We start from the raw sequence: 13692 nt of genomic DNA, 5'->3' as shown, positions 1-13692 counted from the left end.
GACAAAGGGACTGGCGGCTCCTGGCCAGGGACCGAAAGGCTTTGGTCTGCCCTGCTTCCGCCGCGGGAGAGCGGCTGTGCCGGCACGGGCCGAGGAGATGGAGCCCGTCGGGTTCCTGCTTTTTCCAGGATGGTCCCCACGTTCCTTCTCTTTTTCCCTCCAGGATGTCCCCAGGTTCCTTCTCTTGGTGTTTCCAGGATGTCCCCAGGTTCCTTCTCTTGGTGCTTCCAGGAGGTCCCCAGGTTCCTTCTTTCATTTCCTCCAAGGTGATCCCCACGTTCCCTCTATCTTTCCCTCCAGGGTGATTCCAGGTTCCTTCTTAGTTTTTCCAGGATGTCCTCAGGTTCCTTCTCTCTTTCACTCCAGGCTGATTCCAGATTCCTTCTCTCTTTTCTTCCATCGTGATTCCAGGTTCCTTCTTAGTTTTCCCAGGATGTCCCCAGGTTCCTTTTCTTGCTTTTTTCAGGATGTCCTCAGGTTCCTTCTCTCTTTCACTCCAGGCTGATTCCAGATTCCTTCTCTCTTTTCCTCCATCATGATTCCCAGGTTCCTTCTCTTGCTTTTTCCAGGATGATCTCAGGTTCCTTTTCTCTTTTCCTCCAAGGTGATTCCCAGATTCCTTCTCTCAGTTTTTCCAAGGTGATTCCCAGGTTCCTTCTCTCTTTCCATCCAGGGTGATTCCAGGTTCCTTCTCTCTTTCCATCCAGGGTGATTCCAGGTTCCTTCTCTCTTTCCCTCCAAGGTGATTCCCAGGTTCCTTATCTTGCTTTTTCCAGCATGGTCCCCACATTCCTTCTTTCATTTCCTCCAAGATGATTCTCAGGTTCCTTCTCTCAGTTTTTCCAAGGTGATTCCCAGGTTCCTTCTTTTTTTTCCTCCAAGGTGATCCCCAGGTTCCTTCTCTCTTTTCCTCCACGGTGATTCCCAGGTTCCTTCTCTCAGTTTTTCCAGGATGTCCCCAGGTTCCTTCTCTGATTTGCTGTGATGTGGCCTCCAGTGCTGTCCTTCCTTCTCCTCTTCATCACCATCCCAGGCTTCATTCCAGGACATAATATTCATAACAGGGGGATTTAAAACAGAATTATTTAATAATGTATTTTCCTTTATCTAGGTCCATGCCTCACCTAAGTATTCTGGTTTATACAAACTCCAAGATTTCTATGATTAATACAAATCTTTTATCAGTTATCACAGGGGGGATCCTGTGCCCAGGACTCCCCTTGGGGCCAGGCTCTGGGCATTCCCTCTGCTCTGCTTTCACTTTCTCTTCTCTTGGTTTGGTGGCCCAGCTCCAGCTCAGGGAATTCCATCTCTCCATTGCCTTTCCTGGGATTCTGCCTGTGGAACCTGGAGCAGGTTCAGTGGAGACCCCACAGCCCCTTCCAGGACCTGGAGGGGCTCCAAGGAGCTGAGTTCATCAGGAACTGGAGTGAGGGACGAGGGGGAAAGGCTCAGGCTGAAAGAGAAGAAATTTAGGTTTGATATTGGGAAGGAATTCTTCCCTGTGAGGGTGGGGAGGGGCTGGGATGGAATTCCCAGAGAAGCTGCCCCAGCCCTGGAAGTGCCCCAGGCCAGCTTGGAAGGGGTTTGGAGCAATCTGGGATGGTGGGGAGGTGTCCCTGCCCGTGGCAGGGGTGGGGTGAGATGGTTTTTAAGTTCCTTCCACCCAAACCAGCCTGGGGTTCCACGGCTCTCTGCCCCCAGAGCAGCTGTGTTTATGAACCCACACAGGCCCTCACATCCTTCACAAGCTGCTTTTAGTGTTTTATTTCCAAAACAGGGGTCACAGGAACAGCTTCCAGCACACCGAAATAAAGATTCCTCTTCTTCCTGTGAGCAAAATAAACTGTAAATAAATGGTTGGGCTCCAGGTCAGGTATTTAAATTCCCAAACCAGGTGAGGATCAGTCACCTCTTGATGATCAAAACCTAAAGGGGATCTAAGGGAACTAGAGAGGGATTTTGGAGAGACAGGATGAAGGAAATGGCTTCAAACTGACCCAAAGAGGGAAAGCAGCACCAGGAATTGTCTTGTAAAGGTCCCCAGGCAGGACAATCATCCCATTCCATTTATTCTGCTCAGTTCCACACTTCAAGGCAAAGCAGGAGCTGTTCCAGGTCACAGAGCTGCTCTCCAGAGAGGCCCTGCCTGGATTTCTGTGGGAATAACCCCCAGGAAAAATTTCACATCTATAAAATAACCCCTGGCTCAGAGCAGGGAGTGCCCAGAGCCCCTTTGCTTCTCTGCCACATCAGGAATGCTCAGTGTCCAAGGCGACAAGGAGAGGTGACAAGGACAGGAGTGGCACAGGAGGAGCTTGGGGTGACACTGAGGCATCTGGGCCTCTCAGCTGGAAAAATCCCATTCACTCAGGGAAGGAAAACAAATCAGATCTTTGCAATGAGCCTTTTCCATCCCCTGGCCTGTAATTGCCAACTTCAAAGCTGCCAGGGCTCTCACTAATGAATTCAGCTCCAGCAACAGGAACCCAAACCTGTTCTGCTGCCTCTGAGCAGCATTTCCAGAGCAGCCAAGTTTGGGGAAAAGACAAAATTCCCAGAAGGACTGAGGACAGCTCTCCTAGAGGCTGGAATTAGGAAATGGGTTCATTAATGATCATTAATTAGTGATCCTCCACTTGAGCAGCATCACACAGAGGGACAATGAGAAATCAGGGAGCTGCAAGTGCCACCCCTGGTTTGGGTTTTCTCCCAGTAAACAGCACAGCTGAGGTAATAAAATAATGAATTCCTCAGAAATAACAAACACAAATTTGAGTGTTTCTGCAGAAATATTGATCCTTTCTCCTTCACCACCTCCCCTTTCCCCTCCCTGTAAGGCAGGGATTCCAACCTCCTCCCCTGAGGGACCTGAAATGGTTAAAAGAGAAAAAAACCCTCCCACATGAGACAGTGGAGCCCTGGGAGAAGCTCTGTTCCTATTGATGGGTTTTTGGGAAGGGGAAGGGGAAAGATCTATTTGTTCATCCAGCAGGGAGGAAATACTGGGGGAAGAAATCTGATGGATGAACTCAAACAAGAATCACTGAGAAGGGTCAAGGCTGGGATATTCCCTCTGCTCAGCTCAGACATCCCAAAATTACAATTCCGAGTGCAGGAAGGAGCCCAGCAAGGACAGCCCAGTGGGGCACACAAGAACCTCCCACCCCACCACCCAAATTCACATTTTGAGAGCCAAAATCTCAGCAAATTTCACTGAAGCAGCTCCTTCCCCAATTTTCCAGTTCCCAAATTACCAAGCAGACCCAGCTGAGCTTGGGGCAGAGAGGTCAGAGCATCCCCTGAGCTCCAGGACAAACTCCAGAGCAGGTTTGGGATGGTTTTTCTGGATTCCAAAGTCTTGTCCTTATTTCTAACTTTCCTAATTTCTAATTCCAAAGTAGTGGAGTTAGAATTACTGGGGTGTAGCTCGAGTAGGATGTGTGTTATCAGAGTGAAAGGTTTAAAATCTGGAGTTTGAAAAGATAATAAAATATATAAATATAATAAAATATAATAAAATATAATAAAATATAATAAATATAATAAATATAATAAATATAATAAATATAATAAATATTTATAATATAATAAATGCAATAAAATATTTAAGATATAATAAAATAGAATAAAATGTAATAAATATATAAAATATTTATAATAAATATAACAAAATATATAAATATAATAAAATATAATAAGATACAATAAAAATAAAATATATCTATTTATAGTATAATAAATATATAAAATATTTTAAACAGAATAAAATATAAAAAGATATAATAAATATAAAAACATTTATAATAAATATATAAAATATTTTAAATAGAATAAAATATAATAAGATATAAATATAAAAATATTTATAACAAATATATAAAATATTTTAAATAGAATAAAATACTTTGAATAGAATAAAATACTTTGAATAGAATAAAATACTTTGAATAGAATAAAATAAATGGAGTTTAAAAATATAATAATAGGTATAGAACCAAATGGATGCTTTCTCCTTTTTGTTCCTTCTTAGTCTGAAGTAGTTTGAATTTTGAACCAGAGCTGGCCAGAAGAAATTTGGAGAGCAGGGGGATCACAGCATCCCTGGAATTTTCCTCCTGGAAAAAGGGATTTCCTGCTGGGGAAAAAGGGATTTTGTATTTCCCAGCTCCAGCAGGTTCCTACAGAGGCTCCAGAGGGAGTTGAGCTGCCCCAGAGGGTGACACTGACAGCTCAGAAACTCTTTATTTAAATACTTTATTTAAAGCTTAATGCAGTTAACTTTTATATATATATATAGATAGATATATAGATAGATATAAACAATTTCTTCTCTCACTTCCCTAAATGAAAGCTGGGGATACATTACTTGGGGTGGGGGTTGGTTTTTTTGTTTTTTTTTTTCCTTTCAAATAAATTCATTTGTTATACATATAAAAATATATTACTTGGGTTTCCTTTCGGTTCCAGGTGACACAAGGGGACAAAGGGAGGACAAAAGGATGGAAGACCAGCACAAGGACTTGAAAAGCAAGAGAAAATCCAGTGGGGTTACAGTGCAACAGCAAAGCCAAGAACGCTGCGACACACACATGGCACCAGACTTGGGACACGTGGCCTTGCTCCCAACAGGCTCCACAGGACGTGACAGCACCAAAAAACAAAAAAAAAAAAAAAGGAACTTCCAGAATCTGGAGCTCGAGCTCCTGGCCGTGGAGCTGGGGATGGGCTCCCCTCCCCTCCCCTCTCCCAGGGATGGAACAGGGGACACCGAAGGACAAGGGGACACGAGGCCTGGCACTGGATCCTGCTCCTGCCCCAGGGGAACTGGGACACAGCCAGCAGGAGGGGGGGTCCAGAGCACCCCAGAGCATCCCAGAGCACTCCAGAGCATCCCAGAGCACTCCAGAGCATCCCAGAGCACCCCAGAACATCCCAGAGCACTCCAGGACATCCCAGAGCACTCCAGGACATCCCAGAGCATCCCAGAACACTCCAGGACATCCCAGAACATTCCAGAACATCCCAGACCATCCCAGAGCACTCCAGAGCATCCCAGAACATCCCAGAACACTCCAGAGCATCCCAGAGAATCCCAGAGCATCCCAGAGCACTCCAGAGCATCCCAGAGCATCCCAGAGCACCCCAGAACATCCCAGAGCATCCCAGAGTACCCCAGAACACTCCAGAGCATCCCAGTGCACTCCAGGACATCCCAGAGCATCCCAGTGCACTCCAGGACATCCCAGAGCATCCCAGAACACTCCAGGACATCCCAGAACATTCCAGAACATCCCAGACCATCCCAGAGCACTCCAGAGCATCCCAGAACATCCCAGAACACTCCAGAGCATCCCAGAGAATCCCAGAACACTCCAGAGCATCCCAGAGAATCCCAGAGTACCCCAGAGCACTCCAGAGCATCCCAGAGAATCCCAGAACATCCCAGAGCACCCCAGAACATCCCAGGGCACCCCAGAACACTCCAGAGCATCCCAGAACACTTCCAGAGCATCCCAGAACATCCCAGAGGATCCCAGAACATCCCAGAGCATCCCAGAACTCCCCAGAGCATCCCAGAGAATCCCAGAACATCCCAGGGCACCCCAGAGCATCCCAGAGAATCCCAGAACATCCCAGAGCATCCCAGTGCACTCCAGGACATCCCAGAGCATCCCAGAACATTCCAGAGCATCCCAGAACACTCCAGAGCACTCCAGAGCATCCCAGAGAATCCCAGAGTACCCCAGAGCACTCCAGAGCATCCCAGAGCATCCAAGAGCACCCCACAACATCCCAGGGCACCCCAGAGCATCCCAGTGCACTCCAGATCACTTCAGAGCATCCCAGAGCAACCCAGAACATCCCAGAGAATCCCAGAACATCCCAGAGCACCCCAGAACACTCCAGAGCATCCCAGAGCATCCCAGTGCACTCCAGGACATCCCAGGACATCCCAGAGCACCCCAGAGCATCCCAGAACATTCCAGACCACCCCAGTGCACCCCAGAGCATCCCAGTGCACCCCAGACCACCCCAGTGCACCCCACAGCACCCAGGACACCCCAGAGCCCGGCTCTCCACGGGAACAGGCACAGAGAAATCCATGGAAAGGCCACGGGGAGGGGCCAGGGAACATCCCAGCACAGCCCCGGCATCGAGACAGAACAAGCCACAGCAAAAGGCCACAAAGCTCCCGGGATTTGGGCCCTTCCAGGGCTGCAGCTGGGGGAACAAGCTGCACACTGACTGCTGGCACTGAGCAGAGGCTGCTCCCAGCCCCAGCCAGCCCAGGCTCTGCTCCCATTCCATCTCCCAGCTCAGAAATCCTTCATTCTCCCAGCTGCTCTCCTCCACAGGGTTTTTTCCCCTCAGCAAAGCCACCAAGCTCTTTTGGGATCTGCCCCCCTCCACAAGGCAGGAGAGAGCCCCAGACTGGCACCAGTTTGGCAACAAACTGGGATGTAAAGGAGCAGTTCATAAATAAATAAGTAAACAAATAGATAAACCCACAGCACTTCTCAGCAGCTGCCAAAAAGAACCCTCTAAAAAAAAAAAAACCAATAAAGCAGGGTATGGCACAAGTGAAATTCTCCAGACCAAACTCCCAATCTCCCTCATGGTTGTGGCCTTTCCCTCCTCCTCTAAAGCAGGGGAGGGAATTTTAAGGATTTAGGCAATTTCTGTGATCACAGTGTGTGCCCAAGGCTCTGTGTCCTCAGCTGCCCAACTGAGATTGAATCTGAGACAGGGACAGAAGGATAAAAAGCTCCAGGAACAAACAGAGGGGGGAAAGGCCACGGTGTGAGCTCCCTCATCTCCAGGCACATCTGGAACCAGCAGGCAAAGCCCAGCTGTGGAGTGGCCTCAGTGCAGATGTGAAATCCACAGGAATGGGCTGGATTTGCTCAGAACCCCTAAAGCAGCTCATTTTTGGGACCATGTGCCCAGCTCTGGAGTGGCCTCAGTGCAGATATGAAATCCATGGGGGAACAGGTTGGATCTGCTCAGAGCTCCTAAAGCAGCTCATTTTTGGGAACATGTGCCCAGCTGTGGAGTGGCCTCAGTGCAGATGTGAAATCCATGGGGGAACAGGTTGGATCTGCTCAGAGCTCCTAAAGCAGCTCATTTTTAGGAACATGTGGCCAGATGTGGAGTGGCCTCAGTGCAGATATGAAATCCAAGGGGAACAGGTTGGATCTGCTCAGAGCTCCTAAAGCAGCTCATTTTTGGGAGTGAGACCAGCTCTGGAGTGGCCTCAGTGCAGATGTGAAATCCACAGGGAACAGGTTGGATCTGCTCAGAGCTCCTAAAGCAGCTCATTTTTAGGAACATGTGCCCAGCTGTGGAGTGGCCTCAGTGCAGATGTGAAATCCACAGGGAATGGGCCGGATCTACACAGAGCTCCTAAAGCAGCTCATTTTTAGGAACATGTGCCCAGATGTGGAGTGGCCTCAGTGCAGATGTGAAATCCACAGGGAACAGGTTGGATCTGCTCAGAGCTCCTAAAGCAGCTCATTTTTAGGAACATGTGCCCAGCTCTGGCTCTGCCCACACCACTGCTGGCACCTCCCACCCAGAATCCAACCCTCAGAGTCAACCAAACATCCCACAAGGCTTGGAAAAGGAGCAACACAGAGAGGGGAGGACGGACAGACAGACAGACAGACAGACAGAGGAGCCTCAAGCCGCAGGAGCCTCGCTGTGCCCCTGGGGATGGCGAGTGGGAGCCACAGGGGGCAGGACACAGCGGGGGACAAAGCCAGGACGCGGGGCTGGCACTTGGGGCCCTCAGAGGGGCAGGTCAGTGCTGTTGTGGCGCGTTTTCCTGGAGGTGCCATCGTCCCTGGGCAGGGCGCGCTGCAGGCTGGACATGGCCGCCGTCTTCTTGAGGTCGATGACGGCGTAGGAGCTGCCGGGGGCTGCCCCCAGCCCTGGCTCCTGCTGGCCCCGGCAGGGCTCGGCCTCCAGCTCCACCTGGATGTAGTTGAGCTGCCGTGGGGGCTCGGGGCAGGCCCGGGGGAAGTCGAAGCTGAAGACGTTGGGCAGGCGGCTGCGCCGGGCTCGGGGCAGGAAGGCTCGGCGCGGCTGCAGGGCTGAGTTCTCTGAATTCTGCATGGAATTCTGCAGGGGTTCTTCCTCTCCAGCCTCAGAGAAACCATTGGGGGATGGCGTGGGTGCTGTCCCAGTATCCTCAGCCCCGTGCCGGGCCGGCTGCAGCTCCCACACCGGCGGCAGCGCCGGGAGGTTCTCGTAGTGCAGCAGCGCCGGGCGCCGATGGCAGCAGCTCCCGTCCTCCTGGCACACCTTGGAGCTGCCAGCCCTGCACAGGGACGAGCTGCTGGGGGCCACCAGCCCGTTGAGGTTCTCATAGACACACTGTGGGGACGAACAGCCCTCCTGACACTCGTTGTTGTTGTTGTTGGGGGGGCAGAGGTGAGCCCGGCATTGCCGCGGCTGCCGGCACAGCCGGCGGTAGCCGGAGCTGGGAGCCAGCACGAATTTCACCTGCCCTGGCTGCAGGAAGACCTGGGGGTTTCGGTCTTCCAGGGAGCAGCTGTGGTTCCTAGGGGGGAAAGGAGGGTGGGCTTCAGGCAAGGAGTGCATGCAGTGCCGGCCCCTCGGCTCCCGCTGCCCCGTGGCCGTGTTGACGTAGGTGTGGGACTGCAAGGAGAGAAGCAGAGGGACAGTGAAAGGAGGAGACAGCACAGACCAGAGCAAAGCAGCTGAGAAACCACCAGGAGACAGGAATTCAGTGACTGATGAGTAAAAAAACAAGGATTTTGGAAGTTGGGAAAGTTTTGGGAGGGAAAATGTAAAAGTCGGTTTGGGTTTTGTGGGCTGGGAGAGACACAGAGTCCAGCTGCAGATACACAATGTGTGTCCACATTAATGGAGAACTGCAGGAATTTTCTGCTCAAAGCAGCTGAGAAACCAGCAGGAAAGAGGAGATCAGTGGCTGATGAGGAAAAAAGGGATTTTGGAAGTTGGGAAGGTTTTGGAAGGGAAAATGTAAAATCGGTTTGGGTTTTGTGAGCTGGTAGAGAGACAGAAAAGAGTCCAGCTGCAGATACACAATGTGTGTCCTCATGGATGGAAATCTGCAGGAATTTCCTGCTCAAAGCAGCTGAGAAACCACCAGGAGACAGGAATTCATCAGTGGCTGATGAGGAAAAAAAGGGATTTTGGAAAGTTTTGGAAGGGAAAACGTAAAAGTCGGTTTGGGTTTGTGGGCTGGGAGAGAAACAGAGCCCAGCTGCAGATACACAATGTGTGTCCACATTGATGAAGATCTGCAGGAATTTCAGCTGGCAGGTAGCTGCCACCCAAACCCCAGTGAGCTGAGGACAAAACTCAGATTTTTGTGACAGAGCATCAGTTCTAGTGAAGTATCAAAGAGCAGGAGCCTCCAGGAGCAAAATGAAAGAGAATAAAAAGAGTGACAGGGTGTGAGGATGCCCTGAGCTCTGAGTGAGGCAAACCCAGAATTGCACCCAGCAGAGTTTAGGGTGGCTTTACCTGCTCCTCAGGCCCCAGGAGGGGGTGGGTGGAGTCTTCCCCCACAGAGGAATGTCTCAGGCTGCTCACTGAGGGGTGCTGGGCTGCAGAGTAGGACAGGGATTCTCCAGGGAAGCTGTGGAATCCATTGGGAAGTCCAGTGTAACCCAGACCTGTGAAGGAATCGAGGCAGGGAAGCATTAAATTGGTACAAAGTAGAATTATTACATTTTCAGTGAGCTGGGCACTTCTGGAAGGTAAAACCAGCCTGTCCAGGGCCATCCCAGTGCTGCAGCACACACACTCAAGGGCCAGAGCCTCCTTTAAACCTAAGGAATTCCTCATGGAGACAGGAATGGAGCCATTCCAGATGGAAACCACCCAACCCTCCCAAGGGCTGCTCAGGAGAAGCCACTTGGCAGCGGTGGCAGGAGAGACCCAGCTGAGAGCTGCCAGCTCTGACAGCCTGGAAGGGATTTTTGTGTCTCTGTGTCTTGGGTGGCAATGCAGGATGTGACCAGAGATGTGGATTCTGTCCCAGTGCCCCTGATCTCCTGGCACACATTATCTGCTCATGGGCCATCTTTAAACCAGCTGGGCAATCATCTTTATCTTCCCACAGCCCATCCTCCCTCCAGGAGATATCTCCTGTTCATGGCCACTGAGTCCCAGGGCATGACTGATAAAATTCCATCATCCCATGGGAGATGCTCCAGCCAGGGCAGGAGCCAAGCCTTTCCTACCCAGATAAAAACTGAGATTTGGAACACCAGAGCAGCCTTTGCCACTGGATCCCAGAGGAAAGCCAGACCTTTGCACATCATCCCTGGAGCTTCAGAGGAAACTGCACCTTCTCCAGGAGCACTGCTCCAGCTGAACCACATCTGCCCCTGCAGGAGGATGCAGCCACCATTGAATGGGACTGTGCCAACACCCTGACTGACTGACGGGTGTCAGCTTGGATTCTGACTCTGGCAGGGTTGGGATTGTTCTGTGTAATACTGCATTTCTATTTGAATTTTCCTAGTAAAGAACTGTTATTCCTAATTCCCATATCTTTGCCTGAGAGCCCCTTAATTTCCAAATTATAATAATTTGGAGGAAGGGGGTTTACATTCTCCATTCCTGCCTTTCTTAGCAGACACCTGTCCTCCAAACCAGGACACTCTGTTTCCTCAGAAACCAAATTCCACACGGGGACCTTGAACAGGGGCACACCCAGACCCTGATGGGAGCACTGCAGATGTCCCCCCCAGCCCTGTGTCCCCTGTCCTGTCCCCAAATCCTCCTCTTACTGCTGGGGCCCTGGGGGCTCCTGGCCAGCTCCCTCTCTGCAGGGTGGCTGCTCCTGGTGACCACCATGGGCTCCTCCACCACGTTGATGCTGTTGCACTGCATCAGATCCTGCAGCAGGTTGAAGATCTCCTCTGCTCGGGAGCACTTGAAGGCAAAAATCCCTGCCAGGGGTAGAGAGGAGGGTTAGAACAGCAAGGAAGTGATCCTGCTTTAAAGAGATGTGTTACTACCACTTCTGAATGAATTCTGATTTCTGCTGTTGTATTAACACTGCCACAGCAAAAAAAAAAAAAAAAAAAAAAAAAAAAAAAAAAAAAAAAAGAAAAAAAAAAACCAACCTTGTGGATTTTTCAGGAAATAACACCAGAAATCATGGAATTCAGAATCACAGATTAACTGAGTTAGAAGAGACCTCCAAGATCATCAAGTCCAATCCATGCCCTGACACCTCAACTAGACCATGGCACAATAAAAATGGTTTGGGTTGGAAGAGAAAAGATCATCCAGTTCCAGTCCCAAGCTGCCACAAGGCCAGAGCTCCATCCAGGCTGGATTTTGGAATCTCTCAGCACACAGGTGGGAGGGCAGCTGAACTGCTCACCTCTCCTGTCTGACCTCACCCTTCCCCAGGGGAAAATCCAGGCAGGGACTCCTGAAAGCTGCACTGCAGGGAGGGATGGGCAAGCCAGGTTTTTAAAAATCTCTGGATTGAAGAGTCTCTCCCCAAAGAGCAGCCCAGCCCAGGAGCCAATCCCAGGCTGGCACTCACACACACCACAGCCATGGCAACAGCAACAGCCTGGCAACAAGGGCTGCTCCCAAACAGCCACGTTCTGGCCAAAAAAAATCTGCCTTGCATCAGGTGGGGAGCAGCACCAGCAAGGAGGGCTCCAGGTGAAATGAATAAGCAGGAGAAAATCCTACAGGGAAGGGAGAAAACCCAACCACACATCATCCCTCTCATTTCTGCTGAAAGGTAAAAATTCAGGATGTGAGAGCTCTGCTTCATCCCCTCTGCCTGCACCTGAACAGAACCAAACCACACTGAGGGCAGAGTTTTTATCCCTGGATTCAATTTTCACCCTGCAAAGGCAAAGCAGGAAAGGATGAATTCCCTGCTAGGAGAGGAAAACCCCACTGAAATAAACATTAAAGAGCAGCAGGTGCCACTGTGGATTCACACAGACCCTGAGCACTCACAGGAGTCTTTCTGGAGTTTACAAACACATTAAGAGAATGAGAAAACAACTTTTTTTTCTCTCTCTCCCAGGGGATGCAGATGCCAAGGAAATGTTCAGCTCTTTTTAAAAGCAGCAGAGACAGACTGGAAGGAACCAAGAGGCACCACTGTAAAACTGTAATTCCTCTATTCCCACACTACTCCCAGTGCTGCTGGTGACTTGGCATCAGCTCCTGGGTGAGTCACTTCCCTCTCCATGCTCACAGCATCAGGGAAACGTGGAATTCCTTTTTCTCTGTCACAAAGTGCTGCCAGACCCAAAATCTGAGCACTGACCGATTTAGGGTAAAAGCACTGAGGAAAACCAAACTCAAACCAAAACTCCCACAGGCAGCAACCCTGCCCCAGGCACTGCCCCTGTCCCCAGGACCCCGGGGCACTGCCCCTGTCCCCCAGGACCCCCCAAGACTCCCCCATGACCCCTCCCAGGCACTGCCCCCGTCCCCAGAACCCCGGGGCACTGTCCCTGTCCCCCAGGACACCCCAGAACCCCCAGACCCCTGAGAACCCCCCAGTCCCCCAGCGCCCCACACGGACCCTGTCCCCAGGACTCCCGAGCACTGTCCCTGCCCCCAGAACCCCCCAGAATCCCCCAGAACCGCCCCCCAGGCACTGTCCCTGTCCCCTAGGACACCCCAGGACACCCCAGAACCCCCCAGGACCCCCCAGCCCCCCAGCATGGACCCTGTCCCCAGGACCCTGGGGCACTGTCCCTGTCCCTGTCCCCCAGCCCCCCCAGCCCCTCCTGCACGGACCCTGTCCCCAGGACTCCGGGGCACTGTCCCTGTCCCCTAGGACACCCCAGGACACCCCAGAACCCCCCAGGACACCCCAGAACCCCCCAGGACCCCCCAGGACCCCAGCACGGACCCTGTCCCCAGGACTCCGGGGCACTGTCCCTGTCCCCTAGGACACCCCAGAACCCCCAAGACTCCTGAGAACCCCCCAGAACCCCCCAGCCACCCCCACACTGCCCGTCCCCAGGACCCCCAGGCACTGTCCCTGTCCCTCAGCCCCCTGCACGGACCCTGTCCCCAGGACCCCCCAGCCCCCCAGCATGGACCCTGTCCCCCAGGACACCCCAGAACCCCCCAGATCCCTGAGACCCACCCTGTTCCCAGCCCTGCATGGACCCTGTCCCTGTCCCCCAGGACACCCCAGGACCCCCCAGCCCCGCACGGACCCTGTCCCTGTCCCCAGGACCCCCCAGGACCCCCCCAGCCCCGCACGGACCCTGTCCCTGTCCCCAGGACCCCCCAGGACCCCCCAGCCCCGCACGGACCCTGTCCCTGTCCCCAGGACCCCCCTGTCCCCAGCCCCGCCCCGCACGGACCCTGCCCGGTGTGGCAGCGCCGGCCGCTCTCGAAGGAGAAGAGGTTGGAGTCGAAGCCGTAGCGCCGCAGGCTCAGGTAGGGCCAGCGCACGGCGCCGCGGCCCCGCGAGTGCAGCACCAGCTCCCCCGGCAGCAGCTCCATCACCCCCGAGCCCAGCTCCCGGCCCTCGTCATCCACGTTCGTCACCTGCGGGCACCGGGACACGGGGGACACGGGGGACAGGGGGGGACATGGGGGACACAGAGGGGACACGGGGGGATACGGGGGGCAGGGGGACACAGAGGGGACACGGGGGACACACAGGGGACATGGGGGACACGGGGG

The 13692-nt window shown here is 52.4% G+C and overlaps 1 protein-coding gene across 8 annotated transcripts in view; it reads right to left on the bottom strand.

The window, feature by feature from the left end:
- Window positions 1–4238: 4238 nt before the first annotated feature.
- Window positions 4239–13692, bottom strand: part of FRS3 (fibroblast growth factor receptor substrate 3) — a 15472-nt gene continuing 6018 nt past the window's right edge. For all 8 annotated transcript variants that reach the window (XM_056511449.1, XM_056511450.1, XM_056511442.1 and 5 more), the window contains 4 exons: window positions 13368–13554; window positions 10794–10955; window positions 9520–9671; window positions 4239–8664 (listed from right to left, as the gene is read on the bottom strand). In XM_056511449.1, the coding sequence (XP_056367424.1) occupies window positions 7792–8664; window positions 9520–9671; window positions 10794–10955; window positions 13368–13554 (1374 nt within the window). In that variant the 3' untranslated portion in view covers window positions 4239–7791. The remainder of the gene's footprint in view (window positions 8665–9519; window positions 9672–10793; window positions 10956–13367; window positions 13555–13692) is intronic.

This window comes from Oenanthe melanoleuca, chromosome 26 (genome assembly GCF_029582105.1).
Source record: "Oenanthe melanoleuca isolate GR-GAL-2019-014 chromosome 26, OMel1.0, whole genome shotgun sequence".
In the NCBI taxonomy this organism is placed as follows: Eukaryota; Metazoa; Chordata; class Aves; order Passeriformes; family Muscicapidae; genus Oenanthe; species Oenanthe melanoleuca.
The sequence above is the reverse complement of the archived record's forward strand: the minus strand, read 5'-3'. Positions and strand labels throughout refer to the sequence as shown.